The 19,324-nt window shown below is 47.2% G+C and overlaps 1 protein-coding gene across 4 annotated transcripts in view; it reads left to right on the top strand.

Moving 5' to 3' along the window:
- Window positions 1-19,324, top strand: part of Smyd3 (SET and MYND domain containing 3) — a 556,948-nt gene that overhangs the window by 530,525 nt on the left and 7,099 nt on the right. For all 4 annotated transcript variants that reach the window (NM_001025762.1, XM_039090987.2, XM_039090988.2 and 1 more), the window contains one exon: window positions 12,237-12,345. In NM_001025762.1, coding sequence (NP_001020933.1) covers window positions 12,237-12,345 — 109 coding nt within the window. The remainder of the gene's footprint in view (window positions 1-12,236; window positions 12,346-19,324) is intronic.

Genomic DNA, 19,324 nt, shown 5'->3' with positions numbered 1-19,324 from the left:
CAAGGTGGGGTAGAAAGAAGAATGCTGGGCTCTGATCTCAGTTCTCTGACTTGCAGGCTTTGGGCAGATCACATGGCCTCCAGGGACCTCAGGTTCCACCTCTGTATAAGTGTAATAGTAAAACACCCAGGTTTTACTAGTGGTCGGTGAAATTAGTGGCTATGAAATTGCTTCAGAGGAAAAAAAGCACACATGTAAGTCCTTGGTGATAACTTAGTCCTGGTGCCCAAGCCCAGTTTTTGTAACCCTCTTTACCTTCTTAAAGTCCCATTACCTTCACTGGCCCAGCATTGCCACCAGTTTCAATGCAGTGCTCAGTTTTTACAGCTCTTTGCTGTCAACTGTCAGTCTCAAGCTTGAGTACTGCCTCCAAGGATTGTTAAGAAAGAAACCTGGGCTGGCCAATTGGCTTAGTGGGTAAAGGCACTTGCTGCCAAGCCTAGTGACCTGAGTTCAGTCCCCAGAACTCACATGGTGGAAGGAGAGAACTGACTCCTACAAGTCGACCTCTGACCTTCACACGTGTGTAAATGCATTGCTAATAAGTATTTGTAATGGAAAGGGAAACTTCCTATGAGCCGAAATAAATGCAGTCATCAAATATGAACAACCTAGAAGGCTCTGTAAGAAATAGATGCTCAGGGAACAGGGCCAAGGATCCTATGATGAGGAATCACCCAACCCCAGGTAAAAAATAATGGGACACCTGTGAAATACTCTGTACCATCCCCCACCCCAAGAGGAAGCACACTAGGGCACATTAGAAAACTTGCATTCGTGAGTAGAATCATTTGTGCGAGTTATTGAACTCCCTTTATCTGTCCTGAAACACTCCTGGCTGGGCACTCAGGTCATCCAGCTGAGGTTCCAGATGTTATAGAACCAGGACAAGTTAGCCACAATATATTCACCCCTACATGCAAATATAGAAAGTATGTCAATGTAGGGAGCTTTGTGTCTGTGCCTTTGGGAGTGGTTTCTTGAATAGCCATGAGTAATTAGAGCACACATTGTTAAGTTGTAAATTCTGGGACTCCCTGTATGTATCCCCACTACACTGGGTTTCCCAAGGGTCAATGGAAACCTGGGGACAAAGACCATGAATCGACATACCCAGGACTTGTAAGAGAGTGCAGGCCTGTTCCCTCTGTCTTGGTTACTGTTCTTCTGAAATCCACAGTCGGATAGTTGGACTCCCTCATTGCCTTCCTCTTGAAGTTACCCATCTGAAGATTTAGAAATGGAGACCACAGAGGAGCGAGGACATAGAGAGTTTGTCCTTCCTGGTCTATCCTGACTCACTTCTCTCTCAGGATAGTCTTTTCTAGGCCCAGCCATTCACCAGAACATTCCCCACTCCAGTTTCCTTTTCAGCTGACTTGTGTATATACACCACACTTTCGCTCTCCGTTCATCCATTGAAGGGCATGTAGGTTGGTTCCGGTTCCTGGCTGTCGTGATTAGAGCAGCCATGAACATGGCTGATGAGTATCCCTGGAGTACAATGTCCAGTCCTTTGGGCTTATGCCAAGGAGTGGTACAGCTGGCCGTGTGATATGCTTATTTTAGTCTTCTTGAGGATTCCCCAGTACCAGTTTGCAGCCCCACCAGCAGCAGGGTCCCTTCCCCATATCCTCGCCAGCACTGGTTGTCAGTTGTTTTCTTGATCTTTGCCATCCCGACTGGGGTGAGATGAAACCTCAGAGATTTTAATTTTTATTTATCTAACTAAGAATTCTCCTTTTAGATCCCCAGCCCCTTTTTATAAACTAGGTGAAGTCATCATATATAGATACATAAACAATAAACATGAGCTCAGCTGGGTATATGTGCATATAATAGACATCAAAGAAAAAAGATAGTTGCTTTCAAAGGGACATGGGGAGCATGAGAGGAGTTGGAGAGAGGAAAGAAAAGTGGAAACTGATGTAATTAAATATTTTTTAAAATTAATTTATTGTGTATTTTTATACAATATATTTTGATCCTGTACTTTCCCCTCCCCCAGCTCCTCCTCAATCCTCCCCACCCAGCTTCATGTTCTCTCTCTCTCTCTCTCTCTCTCTCTCTCTCTCTCTCTCTCTCTCTCTCTCAGAAAAACAAACAAATAAATAAGGAGACAAAACATAATAAGACAAAAATAACAAAACAAAAAGTACTCAAAAATACATGGAGTCTACTAAATAAAAAAGAGAGAGAAGATGGACTGGGACATCCATGCTGGAGGCTCGGGCACTGTGGGCTAGCTCCCTCTTACAGAATATGAAATGGCTGGGAGGGAGGGAGAACTGTTCTGACCCAGCGCTGCAGCAGGGACAAGTTACCCTGGGTTTCCTTAGTGCTTTAGCACTACCGGTGCTGCTTGGGATCAAACTGTCGCTGTAGTAAGTCTGTCCTGTAGAACAAGCTGCAGACTGATGCTCACTGGAGAGCAGAAGGGTGGGAAGGAGAGATCGGTTAGGAAAATGGGTATCAATACACAATGAGAAAGGAGTAATGAGTTCTTGGTTCCTGAAGTTCCAGACTAAGTATGGTCCATAACATGTGTGATCTTTTCCAGGACAGCCAGAAGACCTTGACAGTTCCCTTTGTGTAGCTGCTAAATGTTGGAGATACAGGAGTGTTTTTATTTTGGAGGATACAGGAGTGTTTTTATTTCATCATCACCCTGTGTGCTGGTGTTGAATCACTGCACTGTTACCCTACCTGCTGCCTGATCCAGCTCTAGGCATGTAATGTGATCACACAGTGTGTAACTTAGAGTTCCTATTGCTGTGATACGACACCATGACCAAAACAGCATGAGAGCATCGTCATCCAAGGACGTCAGGACAGGAACACAAGCAGGGCTGGAACCTGGAGGCAGGAGCTCATGCAGAAGCCATGGAGGGATGCTGCTTACTGGCTTGCTTCCCATGGCCTGGTGAACCTCTTTCTTATAGGACCCAGAACCTCCAGCCTAGGGATGGCACCACCCATAATGGGCTGGGTCCTCTTCTGTCAATTGCTAATTAAGAAAGTGAGTGCCCTATAGCCTTGCCTCATCCCCATCTTAAGGACCGGTTTTCTTAACTGAGATTCCCTTCTCTCAGAGGACTCTAGCTTGTGACAACTTAACATAAAACGAACTAGCACACAATGCAAACTCTCATTTGCCTGTTTTCCTTCACCCCGCCATAATAGCACAGAGGGTTCATACTATACACCGCTGCTGATTCCTGTCCACTGCTGATCGGGGAGGATTTCCTGTTAGATCTCATTGGGTGAGGTAGACACCAGGCTTGCTCTTCTGTCCCGCCAGCCCCACAATCTTACCATCTTACTTGCCTCTTAGGGATCCTTCTAACTACTACTGTCTCCCTCACTTGCTGCATTTTTAACAGACTTCAACATCTTACATCATTTTCCAAGAAAGAATAAGTGTGGTCCCTAACCTCCTCTTTGACTTCAAACAGGACGCAAACAAACTTCACAAATTTGAACAGATTCAAATAAACATTTTTTTAAAACCCTTGAAAATAAATGTTTAAACTCCACTCACAAGTTCTTCCATAGAAAGTGATGTCAGAACAGTACAGTCATGTGGGTGTTCAGATCCCGAGGGCTTTGGTGGTCACGCTCAACCTTAGAGTGGCCTTTGTTGCTTGTATTAAGGAAGAATAGTGTAAAGAACATGGGAGAGGCCCTGGTAAGACCGCATTCCCATGTTTTCTCCAGGATTTAACAACTTACATACAATCATTGTGTAATCTGTTGGCCCTTGTAAAGCATTCACAAACGTCCTCAGACATTTCACATCTTAAAGTGGCACTGCTGCAAGATCTGAAAGCTGCAAAGGACAGGCAAAGACGATCCTGTCGCCGTCAGGAGTATTAACCACAAAGATACTAAGGTGAAGGAGAATGCCACCCTGTCTGTCGGGGAGTCCGTCCAGTTTGTGGGGCAGTTTTCCTGGTGTCATTGTGTTAGTGGGTGGGGATAGGGGCAGGAGGAGCAGGCTTGGCAGAGGGGAGAGGAAACCAGTACATTTGGTGAGACAGGGAACACATTCACAGTGGTTTAACCCTGTACAAAGACAGACGGAAGCAGTGGGCTCTCGGCTCTCAGTTCACATTCTATAAAGAAATATCAAAGCCAGACATTTCAGAGAACATATTTCTATTTTTATTTGTCTGTTTTGTTTTATCTTTTAAAATTCCTTTTTTTTTTTTGATCTGAGAATCTTACACATGCATATAATGTGTTTTGGTCAAATCTATCCCTTCCAATTTCTCTGATTTATCCCGCTCCCACACCCATCTCCACCTCATGAGCTCTGTTTTTAAACCCATTAAGGCCACTTGACTCTGTGAGCCTCTGTGGGCACCGATGTGGGACTGTCTGCTGGAGCATGGGCAAGCTCTCCAGGATCACACCCCTGAAGAAAACCGACTCTTGCTACACCAGCAGCCTTCACTTTAAAATAGCTCCTGGGCACGGGGTGGGACTTTATGGGCCCTTCCCCTTTCCACACTAACATTTGGCTGGTTTGTGAGTGCCTGTGTTTGAACATTGTTGTATGCGTTCCCAGGGCTGGCCTGTCACCTTTTTACACCTGGGCAAGGGTGATGTGACAGAGTCACCAAGCCGCTTCAGCCCAGCTCTCTGTCTCCTTCGTTCTAATTTACTGCTTCCCCAGATGAGTCTCTGCTCCTGAGCCTGGATTACACCGGTGTTTAGATTAAACAAGAAGATTTCCCAGGTTCTCAACATCCAATTAGAGAGTCATCCCAACAGTGGATCAGCATCTGATTCCTGATCATTAGAACCGTGAGGTAAAAGGAAGCCCCCACCCTTTGGGCAAAGGGCCCTGCTTGGAAATGTGTGAGAAACGTGAAATGGGAGCTGTATTATTTCGTGCGCAGAAACGGTCCCGCTTACTAATTTTACAGAGTAAAAGAAACCCAAGACAGACTTCATTGTCATGGTGTCAGGTCCAGTTACGGTGTGGGCTCTATGAATGTTCTCATACTAAGGCAGGCGCACAGAGGCGACAGAGACAGATCGGACCTTCTGGGCTGCATGGGGCACTGGTGGCACTCGGCACAGACGCAGAGGGAATCAGGGTTTGAGGCACAAGCAGGAATCACAGCGGAGTCCCCACCTCTGTTGGAGCTGTGGGCGGAGGGGACACTGGGGACGGCCAATCCACTTGGGGATTCGCAGCCTTCTGGGCTAACAGTGCGGGTTAACTGAGGTCATTGGGCAGTGTGGTCTGACTTCCCTCTCCAGCTCTTTCCTGTTGGGGGTAGGGGACAACAAAAAATTTATTTGTTACAAATCAAAGCTTCCCTGTCACAAGGACATAAATAAGTTCCCTACAACAGCTGCATTAACTTATACAGAACCTGGGGAGCGGAGGAGGATCCTGTGACTTCCCATAGAGCCTTGTCCCCATTCCCCATGGTGCTTGCCCTGAGCCCTGAAGCCACATCTCTCAGGGTTCATTGCAAGCTTCAGCTTGCATTTTAGCTGCTGGGTCAGTGTCTGGGAGAAGGTGGAGGAACACTCTACCCCTCTCTTGTGTCTGTCATTTCATTTGAGGCTCCGAATGCAGAAAAACTGCAGCACCCACGGAGACTCGATGTGGTGATAGGGCTCGACTCCTTCCCTCCTTCCTTCCTTCCCTCCCTCCTTCTTTCCTTCCTTCCTTCTCTCCTTCCTTCCCTCCTTCCTTCCTTCTTTCCTTCCTTCCTTCCCTCCTTCCTTCCTTCCTTCTCTCCTTCCTTCCCTCCTTCCTTCCTTCTTTCCTTCTTTCCTTCCTTCCCTCCTTCCTTCCTTCCTTTTTTCTTTCCTCCCTCCCTCCCTCCCTCCCTCCCTCCCTCCCTCCCTCCCATCCTCCCTCCCATCCTCCTTCCCATCCTCTTTCCCTCCCTTCCTTTTTTGTAAATGGTGGAGTTTTAATAACCGTTTTTGATGCCAGGTTATCTTACAAAATAGTTAGAAATGCCTTATGGGCTAGCATTGTCTAACCGCTTGTTTTTTATATAGATTATGTAGCCAAGTAGCCCCCATTGACCCACTCAACCCCGGGCTGTCTTCAGCCTGTGGGTGGTGAACCTAGGCTCCGGAAAGAGAAGGGTCCACCGTATCTAAAGGTAGAAAAACAAAACCCTTTCGTGTCTGTTTTGTCTTGTTCCAATTAAGAAGACTGTCAAACATTCGTGATGCGCCGTCATATCCTTGGCCTGCCTTCTGTGATTGTCACCGTCTTCTCTCCCAACTCTCCCACTGGTGAATTTTCCTCACAGGGCTGTAGATTTGAACCTGTGTCTTGCTGTCATTTATTATTTGTGAAGTCTCTTAGGGTTGATACGTCAGACCTTGCTCTGCCCACGTCTCCCTTCTCTCCCGTGAGATTCCAGCTAGCATGCCTTTCCCTTCTGTGAAGGATGATAAATGCGTTCATCTGTCTGGCTACCAGTTCAAGACCCCGAGCCAGGGCCAATCTTACCTCAAACTATTGTGTTATCTCTTCCAAGGTTTCTGTTGCCGATTTTTATGAAATTCTGATCTTTGCTGACATTCTTTCTTGTTACTTAAGTTTTCAAACATACTTTTGTTTTTGACCCAGGGGTCTCTCTGCATAACCCTGGCCGTCCTAAAACTAGCTCTGTAGACCAGGCTGGCCTCACACTCACAGAGATCCCCCTGCCTCTGCCTCTTGAGTATTGAGATTAAAAGGTGTGCACCACCACACCTGGCTTATTACATTTCTTCCAAAAGTCTCCCAGAACTTAAATATTTTAGTACAACAGTTCTGTTTCATGCCTGTGTTTCCTTTCTCTCAGTTTTCTGACAGTTCCCTCCTCCTGCACCTGGTTATGGCTTTGCTGGGTGCTGCGTGTTGTACAGAGAAGTTAAAGAGATGACAGGGCTTTGGATGATGCTGTGTTACTCACAGAGGTTTACTTTTGCTGCTACCAATCAAGGCAGAAACATAACACCTTGATTCAGGCAAGATGTACATTAAGTGACTCATTCTAGGAACAGGCGCTGCTCTGTTCCTGCTTGACCACACCATTCTGAGGTTGTAGCCCTTTGGGAGGCACTGATGAAAGCCTGGTGTTCGCTCGTGTGCCCCCTCCTTTTTTGGGTCCTCAGCATAGGCTGTTGCACATCCTTGTCCTTGAGGCCACCTGCTCAGCTACTCGGTCCTCCTGGCCCGGCTCTCTTTTCCAAGCATCACAGGGTAAAGTGGCACCTCACAGAAGGTACACATGCCCAAGCTTCCAGTCTTTTCCACAGTCACGAGTCTTTAGGAGCCTCCAGCTTCCATGGTCTGTCTCCCCTTCTAGGGTCTTAAAAATATTTTGATCATTCCATCTTTTTTGTAGCACGAGTCAGCCTGAAGCAAGCTAATCCACCATTGCTGGGAAAATGGATTCTGCTGACGGTATTTAAATCACATCTCAGACATTACATCATCTAATACAAAACAGGCGGACAGTTGCTCACAGCTTGAGTGTATCTCGTGTTAAGATTCCCTTCATTATCCGAGAAGGGCCTTTTCACCACTGCCCCACTTGAACCGGGATGCACCAGGCCTAGGTACTGCACGCGCTTGTTACGTCTCTTAAGTCTCTTTAAATCCCAGCCCTTCTTCCCGCCCCCCCTCCCCGCTCCTTCTCTTTCTTTTCCTGTCGTGACCTGTGAAGGACCCTGTGCCGAGGTCCTGTAGATTCCCACAGCCTCAGCTCTGCCCACGGCTTCTGCATATTCCTTTATCACTCGTGTTTCCCATAAAATGGAATTTAACTTTATGGGCGCCACTAGTTCTGTTTTGGTTTGCCGGTTTCTGTTTGGCTTGGCAAGGATGCTGTATAGGTAAATGTAAAACAATTTCAGCCATGTCCTCTCAGACAGTGCTCAACGTCTGTTTTCCCATGTCAGCGACCGGGCAGTGCGTTCATCTTGCAGTAACCTAAGCCACTGGAAGATTCTCCACGACCCTTTCCCTCTACCAGCTTTGCCTAGCGAGAACGTCTCCACCCTGGACTGGGTTTTCAGGAGTGGCAAACTTTTTTTTTTTTCCAGGCCCCATCACTATTCCAAATTTCTCAGCTAAACTCCAGACAACTAGGTCTGTGTGTTCATTTGGAGGTGCGACTCCAACAGGCAGGTTAAACTCTGATTTTAGGACCAGCAACCGTTTTGCCTTAGGGTTTTCCAAACAGGCCTGAGCGATAAATGTTTCTTCCTGTCCTGTAACACATCAAAGCGGTGCCACCACTGAGGCAGCACCAATGTGGCTGCATCCCACGGAGGGCGCCAGGCACGGAGCAGAGGTCCTGTCAGCAAAGGCATCTCTTCTTTGGCCCTTTGAATTCTCAAGAATTCCAGTTCCCTGACCGTCAGCCTCTGCTAAAACCTGAGAGCAGCAAGACCGTATGTGCCTCTAGTCAGAACGAAAGCTAATATATATATTATTATATATTATTATATGCTTCTCCTCCCCTCCGCTGTTCAGATGTGCTCCCCCACGCACAACTCAGCCCAGCAGCACCAGGGCAGCTTTTGCATCCTAGGCCCAGCTCTCCCGAGTCTGAGATGGCTCTCCTTGTCCCTGTGAGAAGATTCGTAGTGCCCAGATGAGTGGAATGGCCCGCCAGCTGATAATGGTGTCATACAATTCTCCTATGTGTTTCTGTGGAGGTGTTTCTGAATCGGGGGTGGGGGCTGGGGTTACCTGTGACTGCTGTTTCCCAGTAGGATCCTGTTGAGTCAACTCTTTGACCTTACTTGTCCCAAATCGTTCTTTTTTTTAAGGATTTGAGAAGGCAGCCACTGCCTTTGACACCAGGGCCTTTTTTCTCTAGTCATCCGTGTTTCCTACCTGCTGGTGTATTTTCCTTCCCCTCCGTAGAGTGTCATCGATAGAAGACTTGGGAACTTGATAACTGCAGTGGGTAGCCTCACCTGAGGGCACCTCCCCTCCGCATCTGCATTCAACCTCCCTTACTGTTGGTAGAATGGCCTGCCCCTTCCCATGCCCCCCAGGCTGAGCCCAGCTTCCCATCCTCTCCTCAGTCCAAACCAGCCAGCTCCCGCTGTTTTCCAAGTCAATGTGGTCCCTAACTGCTGTGTTGGGAGAGGGGAGGGATACCCAGTGCTTCTATTTTGTGACTTAATCCTCATCTGTTCAACATAGCTCTGTGTTCGCCAAGGGTAAGAGTACACCTTGGATGTTTGCAGAGGTCTGAAAGCACTAAAACCCAGCATCTCACAGCTGCACCCTGCCCCCCCCCCCGATTTGACACCCCATTTCCTGTTTCACCCCAGCACACCTTCAGGTTTTCTACGCGTCCGTGATTGACATCTGATAACCCAGGAGGCGAAGACCAGCGGACCCCCGCACTCTCTCATTACTCCCCTTTGCAAAAGGGTGATGGAAAGGCCACACCCCAAGTGGGCCACCCAGCAGGAGTGAGCCTCCCCCAGAGCCTCCTAGGGTGCTGCTCCAACCAGCAAACCTGAGTCCGATTCCACACGTCAGCTGGGAGGCCTCCAGAGACAAAAGGTCTCCAGCAGCCTCTTACTAAGAGTCAGCTCACTGAGTTTTTGTGTGGGCGTCCCCCACTCCCTACAGGAGCCTCCCGCTCACCCTCTCTTAAGAAACTCCACTCAGTTTTTAATCTTCCTGTGACCGAGGCAGGTACCCGTCACAGTGTAATTATGTACCACTTTCTCTGCTATCACAGAACCAAAGATTTTCTTCCCTTCTGCTCACTGACATGACAGACACCCACTTAGGAGAGAGATTATTAGTATAAAATTACTTTTTGGCCTTTAAATTTAACTATTCCGTATTCACGGCAATAAAATAAAATCCCGAATCCAGGTGCGCTTTTCAGGGAACGTGTCCGGGGCAATTACCTCCTGATAATGGCATCCCGCACTTAAGTCTTTTGTCTGAGGATCTTGAAAATCATTTCCACACAACTCCATAACGAGGTCCATTCTGTAAGGGACAGGAGGTGAAGTGACTGACCTCATAGCATACACCAGAGATGAAGGAGACCGGGGACCCAGGTGTCTGCTTTGTTCTCCTCCTCCTCCCTTTCTGGGTCTTTAAAGAGGCACGCTCCGCCTTCTGTGGCACACAGCTTGCCCCCCAGGCCAGCAATCTACCCTGTTAAGAGCATGAATGGATAGATGTCAGTATTGCATTTCCCAGAGAGGAGCTGAATGGGGGAATGGAGTGCAGAAGACCAGTTACACAGGGGAGCTGACGTATGGATTCAGTGGGCTCTCTGACGTCTGATAGCCCAGTAGGTGAAGACCAGCGGAGGTTAAAGGGCAGCTGAGCTGAGCCACACAGGGACAGCACTGGACTGTCTGTGTGGCCACAGAACATAAAGACATCAGGAGTAGGTCCTGGTTGCACTCCCTGGTTGTCTAACTACACACCCATCCTTCCATCCCTAAAGTCAGTCCAAGGTCTTGGGAGCCCAGCTTCCCCCAGGTGTCTTCCAAGCCACCCAGCCACCAGTCACTTCTCCCTGTCAACCACTGTGTCAGTTTCTCTCCCACCGAATTTGAACTGAATATGTGTCGCTCGCAGAATTCGGGCACGAAAGCACACTCTTCCCTGTAATGTTATTTTTACTCTTGTATAAATGTTTATCCATGTCTGGTGGGATCAAGGGGTCCCGACAGAAATGCTCATGTCTGTCCAGTGTGGTATTTCCCCTCGGGCCTGAACATAATCCTGCGTAGGCATCGGAAGTTCAGCATTCGCTTAGAGCAGCAGTTCTCAACCTGTGGGTCATGGCAAACGTTTATCTCTCCCAAATATTTACATTACAATTCATGACAGGAGCAAAATCACAGCTATGAGGTAGCAATGAAAATAGTCCTACGTTTGGGGCATCTCTACAACATGAGGAATTGTATTAGAGGGTCACAGCATTAGGAAGAATGAGAACCGCTGTCTCAGAACCCATTGGAGGCAGAAGAGACAATAAAAAGTGATAGTCTTGAGTCCTCATTCTCCGATCTGCCACAACACCCCTCCTGTGCTATGCGCTATGCCTGTGATAGCATTAATTGCCAACCCGACAGATAGGAGAGATGCTTCTGGGCACATCTGTGTGGGCTTGCCTAAGGCTAACCTCTGAGAAGGTCTGAGGGTCATTGTCTTGATTGCATTGATGTGGGAAGAAGACCTCTTAAGAGTGGGTCCGATCATCTCCCTGTACTTGACTGGAGAGATCAAGCTGAACATTAGCACGTATGAAGTTATTGCTATCCCCTTCTGACTGTGGATAGACAAGACATCACTGATTGTCACAAACTGCCACTGTAAATCCCCGGCTGTGATGGGCTGTCGCCTGGAACCATCAGTCAAACAAACCCTTTCTCCTTTAAGTTACTTTTGTCAGGGTCTTTCATTACAGAAACCAAGACAATGTGGAAGGTCTCAAGTATGAGTCGAGTTCCTTCTCTGTGCTGGCTTCCATGGGAACACACTTCAGACTCAGTACCTTAACCATTGGCGAGGGAAAGTAAACACACAGGTGCCGTAGGAAAGGTGCACCATGACGGGCTCTAGAGCCAAGATTCCATCTAAGGGCTCTGCAACGGAGGTGTGGCAGCATCAATTTGGAGTCAAGAGAAATGCTCAACTATTTAGCCAGCAAATCTATATTGAAAGTATCTGGGCATGCCCCCAATGCCACTGCTCCAGAGGAGGGAGGACCTGCCTGGATGGTCATGTGACCATCTTTGGAGTCCTCTCTTAGATAATTTGAGCCCTATGCCCTCTCTGCTTGAGCTGTTCTTTGTCTGTGAGCCTGTGCAGCCCATGATTAAACGTTTCCGTGTAGCAGATCTCATTCATTTATTCCACAAATATCTCTTGATATAACTGGGCTCATGTTGGAGCACCATGGAAGAGGATCAGGAGCAGAGGCATACTCCAAAATGCAACGCAGCATTCTCTCTCAATGTGCATGCGCGGGGCCAGATGGATGTCTCTTCCCCCCGCCCCCAATGCAGGAGGTATTCTGGGGCTCTGAAGGAAGGTTATATATCATCTCATCTCCATATTGGCTTCTAGATCACAAGCTAATCTCTCTTCAGGAGCTCATTAACAGTCGCAGCCAGCTCTTCCCCCCTGTCCCAGTCTTCTGATGAAATACTGAGTGTGAAGGTTGAGGGCTCCCGTCAACTGTTTGCCTTTTGGTCTCTTCCAGGATTTTTTTCCCTGGAAGCCATCCTGTCAGAGGTGTGCAAGTGATGAAAGTTGGCAAGCTGCAGCTCCATCAAGGCATGTTTCCCCAAGCCATGAAGAATCTGCGGCTGGTGAGTGTGCCAAGCCTTGGGTTCGGCCCAGTGTACCTTCCTCTGGCTGTTGGCAGGCCCCTACTCGGTGATTGCTAAGCTCTGCTTTTAGCGTGTGAGCACACACATGCCCGAGTACGCTGGTAAATGTTTAACAACCGTCTCTGAAAACATTTGCAACAGTTGCCAGTTTCCGTGGGATAAATATACCCAAATGTAATGTGTTTTACACTGTCAGTATAGAATCAACCTGCTTGTGCATTGCGTGTGCCTGTGTGGGCAGGTGTGCCAGCATGCACGAAGAGGCCAGAGGTCAACTAGGTGTCATCCTTCAAGAGCCATTCACCTTATTTGGGGGAGAGGTGGGGTCTTGCTGGCTTGAAGCTCACTGATGAAGCTAAACTGACTCCCCAATGAGCATCAGAGATTTGACTGTCTCCACACCCCCAGCACTGGAAATTACAGGTCTGCTCCACCAGCCACAGCTTCTAACACGGGTCCTAGGGCCCAAACTCAGGTTTTCATGCTCACATGACAATCACTTAACCTGCCGAACTCTCTCCCTAGACTCCCAATCATTCTAGTTTTAACGGGCACCGTGGTATGAGTCTCAGAACACCATACACGTGTGCCCATTCCCACAAATCACCCTTCTCCACATCCTTTGAGCACAGTGTCTCTTCTTGCAGTAGGTGAGCCCTGCCCATCAGTCTGGAGTCTCTGTGTCACCTGCCCTTCCCCTCCCCACTGCCAGGGAAGGCTCTTGTCAATACTGACTCTTTACAAAGCCATTTCCTCTACCTGAAATGTATTTCCCAGCCTGCTGCACTTGACAGGACTCTGTTGGTCCTTCAGGGCCCAGCTCCAATGTTTTCGTTCTTATCTTGGTTCTTAGAACTCTTTGACGGGTCTGCAAACATTTCAATTTTTGCGGGCGGGGTGGGGCCTCCTTCCCAACCCCAGTTGCCTAGAACTCATCGCTCTCATCCTCAAAGCTTGGCATCAGAAGAAATCCCCTAAATGTATTTGTTGCTGGAGAAGTGGGAAGAGAAGGAGTGAGAGAGGTCAATACAATCTTAGCAGTAAGTGTTGGAAAATGAAATGGAGGGCCTAGGTTAGTGCTGTATACTTTGCTAAAGGGACACTCAGTTTCACCCTCTTAAGGAGTCTCTGTCTGGAACAGCCCAGAGCAATCCTGACCTGGCCTTCCCATACTTTGCAACGTCCTATCACCATGTCACGGCAGTCGTGTGCCACTTTGGCCCCTGTAGTGGTGGGTCATAGGAGACCTGGACTGTAAGGTTTCTCAGGGAGCCTTTGATACTTGGAGGGGGTCTTCTGGGTCCCAACACTTACGTGTCAGAGAGCTGTGGTAGAAGGATCAAGCACTGCAGTGAGGCTTCTCAGGGAGTGTCCAAAGGGACAAGAAAAGGGATAAATGCCTAAAGGATTATCAATGCCAACTTTTATTGGATGATAGCCACATTGTCTGCTCCTGGTCTTTAGTTGACAGCAGCCATCAGCCAATGAGAACAACACTGGGGCTTCCTGGAGGTGCCCATCTCTTCCTCTTTCTCTTTCTTTGGCACCTTCCCTGGATGAATGTTAGGACAAGCTCCTGCAGTCTCAGGAAGAATTCCCTTCTCTTACCTGGTCAAGAACATGTCAACCAGTTCATCCATCTCAACAAAAGACACCGTGATCTGCTGTGTGAAGGTTTTAGTAGAAAACAATAATGTATCAAAAACAAGAAAAGTGTTTCCATTCCTGTTTGGAAAATGAAACTCTAAGGAGGATATGCACAAAAACCTCTCTTTCTGAGACACAGCCAGTTCTGATACAGTCTCCTTAGTTCACCACGAGTTGTTGGTTAAATGCTGCTGCTACTCTGAGTAAAGCCCAATAATACTGCCCTTACAGTTTACTGGAGGAGACAGACAGGTGAAAAGGTTTTATAATCTACACTGGGATGCAAGGCTCCTCCCTTCTCTCAACTGTCCCATTTAAGTAGAAAACGCTCTCTGGAAACACAGCATCTGGAATTGCCTTCAAGCCTAGTTGAATTCCTGAATGCGATTTTAGAAGATGGGTGTCTTAGGATCTTACTGCTGTGAACAGACACCATGACCATGCCAACTCTTATAAGGACAACATTTAATTGAGGCTGGCTTACAGGTTCAGAAGTTCAGTCCATTATCATCAAGGTGGGAACATGGCAGCATTGCAGGAGGAGCTGAGAATTCTACATCTCCATCTGAAGGATGATAGCAGAATACTGGCTTCCAGGCACTCAGCTACAAAGACAACCCTGAGCCAGTCCACACAGATAACTTGGTGTGGGCCTATGGGTGGTATGGCTTTCATGGAGGATGCAGGCCATGGCTAGGACCCTCTGATGCCCATCCTGTGGCCTGTAACACCTCTTGCACTTAGTCTATTGAAGTGGAAACTCTCCTCTGTCACCTTGCCCCGTCTTGTGAGGTTGCCACACGTCATCGAGAAGCTTCTGTTGGAAATCTGCCCAGCATTTCCCTGCCTCTCGATACCAGAAATGAACCCAAGTATGAGTGCTGAGCAAGTCCAAGTGTAGGCTGTCCTGGGATGACATAGGATTGTCTGCCGGACTTTAAAACATGGTCTTACCCAAGATGCCTGCTTGACTCTAGATAAGTCTCAGGCTTACTCCAAATGCCATTTGATGTTGGACGAGTCGCCAAGCCTCTAATACGTTCTTATGAGCAACTCAAGAGCACATATGTCCCCTGGCAACACGGTAGAGCATTGGAGGTGCCAGGTTTGGAGTCACGGACTCATCCAATCATGTAGCTTTGTAACTTGAAGCCAAGCACTTAGACTCTCCAGTTATGATTTTATTTCCTAGAGGGTAATAACTCCTCTGTAGAGTTTACAGAAGTGGTTGGGGCAGTGTTACGACTATGCTTCCCAGTCTCAAGGATTGGAAGACCATGCTCCTGTTACCTGGGACCTCTACTGTGTTTACAGTTTGGGGTTACAACATGGTCTTCCATTTGAACCACTATATCCTTCTATCTTGGGGTGGTAACCCCACGGGGAGTGGGACTTCCTCAAGGGACTGATATATCTTTTGTGTCCCCCAGTGGCACCAAACACAGACACATGTGCATTCTGCCAAAGTCACACTGGAACAGATTGGATTTCTTAATGGATAAAGAGCATTAGGCCCCCAGGCAGGGCCTGTTCTTTGAGTCTGCAGCAGTCCTTCTCATGACTGTTCCCTAGCAGATGGCCTAAACCAACACAGCTCTGTGAGGACATGCCTGACCTGTGAGTACAGATGCCTGCTGGGGTCTTCCAACAGAAAGCTTTTCTCCCAAGTTTCCTCAGCATTCAGGCAACCCCTCCCCACAAAAAAAGGAAAGAGGCCATACACTTCCCCTGTTGTAACAGCTACCCTCTTTTGATGGATGCCCTGGGCAAAACCTGGGAATACTGATTTCAAAGCCCAAGCATGAAGCAGAAATGAGAGAATCTTCAGAAACAGGAGCAGAAAGGAGTCATAAATTCAGTTAGGACACAGTGTCCTGCAGGAAGATCCAGTTCATCCAGCTCTGATGTCCTCTGTTTCTCTCTCCTCACCTCTCAGCTGAAATGCTCTTCTCAGGATTACCACAAGACAGTCCTGCAGCCCCTCCCTGCACAGTGTTCTTCTACTCTTGGTTTTTTTCCATTTGTTTCTCAGAAGGCGCTTTTGTTACTAAGTTGACTTTTTGGCCATCAAGAACAACCTTGCTTACCTGGCTATCACCAAGAAGCCTTTCCCAGAGGATTCATTTGCTGTACCCTCCCTAACCTGGGTCCCAGCCTGGTTCCTTTGCTCGTGGCACTTTGCTAGCAGAAGCTTTGTTATAGTCAGCCGTCCTTTGCCTGGATAACTTTTTTACAACCCAGATCCAGGTTCTCTATGTTTCTTCTCCTCTTGCTTTGAGGATCTATTTGACTTTTCCTGGTCTCAAACAGGAAGTACAGGTGTCAGGTTCCAAAAGTCGCTCCCTTCACCCATGCATACATGTAGGTTACCCCACTCATCCAGGCCGATCCCACAGCACAACCACATTGGTCTCTGCCCCAGCCTGGGCCCTGCGTCCCAGCCCATCACAGCCAGAGCGTGCAATTTCATTCTTCCCATTTCCTAACCCTCTGCAGTAGTTTTAATCTCCGAGCTCACATTCACATTCAGGAATCTAACCAGGGCCCCTGTCTCGCCAGACGAAAGTGAACAGACCCACAGTCTTATATAGACGCCGCCAGCGCCTATCTAAGACTCTTTTAAACACGTTTGGCACCTCTCTGCTCATGTGATGTCACAACTTGGCATGTGGGTCAGAGGGAGGAAGGAGAAGGGAACGAGACACATGAAGACTCGATATACTGTAAGTGCCACTGGTGACATCAGAGCCCCTGGCTCTGGTACTTATGAATGTTGCTGACTGAATTCCAGTAGGAAATAGTAACATCAAGTGTGTGTTTTTAAGCAAGAAAGAAAGGAGATTGGGCTCGAGAGATGTCTCAGCACTTAAAAGTGCCCGCTGTTCTTCCAGAGGGCCTGAGGTCAGTTCCCAACACCCCCTTTAGGAGGCATCCCAACTTCTTGTAACTTAGCTTCAGAGAATCCAAGAACACCCTCTTCTAACTTCCGTGAGTATTAGCACACATGTGCATGGAATGCATGTGTGTATGCATTTACACACACATACACACACACAAACACGCACACACAGACCATTTTTAATATCAAATTTAAGGGGGGTAATGAAAAATGGTGGCTGAAATGCAAGCATAGTGATGAAAATGTCTTAAAGAAAACACGCATAAATGTCCCTATCGGAGAGTCTAAACCCAATAGTAGCTGAGTGGGAAACCTGGACTTGTACCTCTGGCTGACCCCAGCAAGGTATCGTCCTTAACTCCCTTCTAGAGTGATGTCTGGGACAGCCAGCTGGAACGAGGTTTACATAAAATCCAGATTCCCAGAATGTCCATATTTCAGTTGAAAATTACTCCCCACACAAAGAGCCAGTCTTAATCTTTAAAATCGACCAGCAGATACCAGCTTTAAGAGAGCAGGAGTGTTCAATTCATTTGACAGTGATTTCACAACAGTAAAGATGCTGCTTCAGTGAGTAATTATAAACACTATCACGACAAACAAGCTAGTAAGTCTCGTGGAGAGAGGGACAGTGTGAAGGAACACACGGAAACGTAAGAGCCAATAAATTCAGGAAGCAAGTGAGTAGCGTGAGGAACTCGGCACCAATCACACAGGGAAAAGCCATAATGAAAATAGAATTGAGCATGGCCTTGGGGACCTGTGGACTGATAACTAGTAATGGTAGCTTTCTGATATTAGACCCCCAGAGAAAGAAGAGGAAACAGGGTAAATACAAGGAATGCTTAAAACAATAATAAAGACATCCAAGCTAGAAAAGAATCTTATAATGTTTAAAATACATACACAGAATATTAAAACTAACAAGTTAATTAGCAAGTTAGTATAATCTAAGATCAACATTCATGAGCCATTTGTGGTTCTATATACCAACCAAAATAAGAAATGGAACTCTTCCATGCTCAGACATTAACCAAAGTGATGAAAGAAAACATTAAAATATAAAGTGACATGTTGTACTATGGATTGAAAAACTGAAGACATAAACATCTCTCACAGCGATATATGAATTCCCATCAAAAACTTTTTTTTTGCAAAAAAATCAATCTTAAAATTCACATGGAAACTCAAAAGACACCCTCAGCCCCAACAAAATAGCCAAAATGAATCTCTAAAAAGAACTAAGTTGGAGAATTCCAATCCGGAGTTAATTTATCTCAGCGGCTCCGCACTGCCCCCAAATACTCTCTGACGCAGGCAGGTTGCTGCTACAGCAGTTTCATACAGAGACCGCCTATCCTCTCCCAGATCCATCACTCAAATAAAAATGAAACCCAGAACAAGTCCTCAGCACAGCAAGAGGATAGCATGATCCTGTGCTGAGAGGATAGAGCAACCTGAACCAGAGCTGTTGTCCACCGGAAATCCTACAGAGTAGCACGTTCTTCTCAAGTCTGTCAGGAAAAAGGGAGTTGTTAACCCCCAAACCCGAATCCAGCAAAGACGTCGTTCCTGAAAAGGAAACCGAGCTGCTCACAGCCGTAGGAACATGAAAAGAACTCTTCACCATCAGTCCTCACCTAAAAGAATTGCCACCCCAAATCCTCTAAAACGAAAGAAAAAAAATAGCTGGAAGAAGTCTTGAAGCATCAGGAAGAAAGGCTACAATAAGCAAAAGCACGAATGAGTAGAATTTCCTTCCTGTCAGTCCTCCATGTCGACAGTTGAAGGAAAAGTCAGAACACTGTCTGGGGTGGTTCTAGAAGCCTGTGGTGAAATAGCTGGATACTTACATTTGGGGTTGGGACTGAAGCGAGAGAGAAGGAACATCTCTCTATGTGGTAACAACTGGCCAAAGTGAAGATGCCAGTAGACTATAATGAGAAAGGAGGGGGTGGTCTAAAACAACCACGGCTTTACAAGCTGTGTAAGGGAATGTAGGCAAAGGCTCTACAGAGCGAATAGGCTGTGTGGCGCAGTGGGTAGGGCGCCTGCCGAGCTTGTACAAGGCAGGGGCTTTGAGCTCTAGCATCTCATTACATGAGTGTGGTGGTGCTCTCCTGGGACCTCAGTGCTGGGGAGATAGAGGTGGCAGCAGGACGATGAGTTCAAGGTGATTCTTACCTACTCAGCAAGTTCAAGGCCAGCCTGGACTACATGAGGACTTGTATAAATAAATAGATCTTTAAATGACATGTTCAAAGAAATATGGTAACACAGGAGGATTCTCCCACACACACACCCCAAAAAGGACATGCCAAAGCAGGAAGAAAGAACAAACAAAACAAAAAATAAAATGTAAAATCAATGTAGTAATAATTACATTGTAAACGATACAGTCTCATAAATTAT

The sequence above is a fragment of the Rattus norvegicus genome, chromosome 13 (genome assembly GCF_036323735.1).
Source record: "Rattus norvegicus strain BN/NHsdMcwi chromosome 13, GRCr8, whole genome shotgun sequence".
Lineage (NCBI taxonomy): Eukaryota > Metazoa > Chordata > Mammalia > Rodentia > Muridae > Rattus > Rattus norvegicus.
The sequence above is the reverse complement of the archived record's forward strand: the minus strand, read 5'-3'. Positions and strand labels throughout refer to the sequence as shown.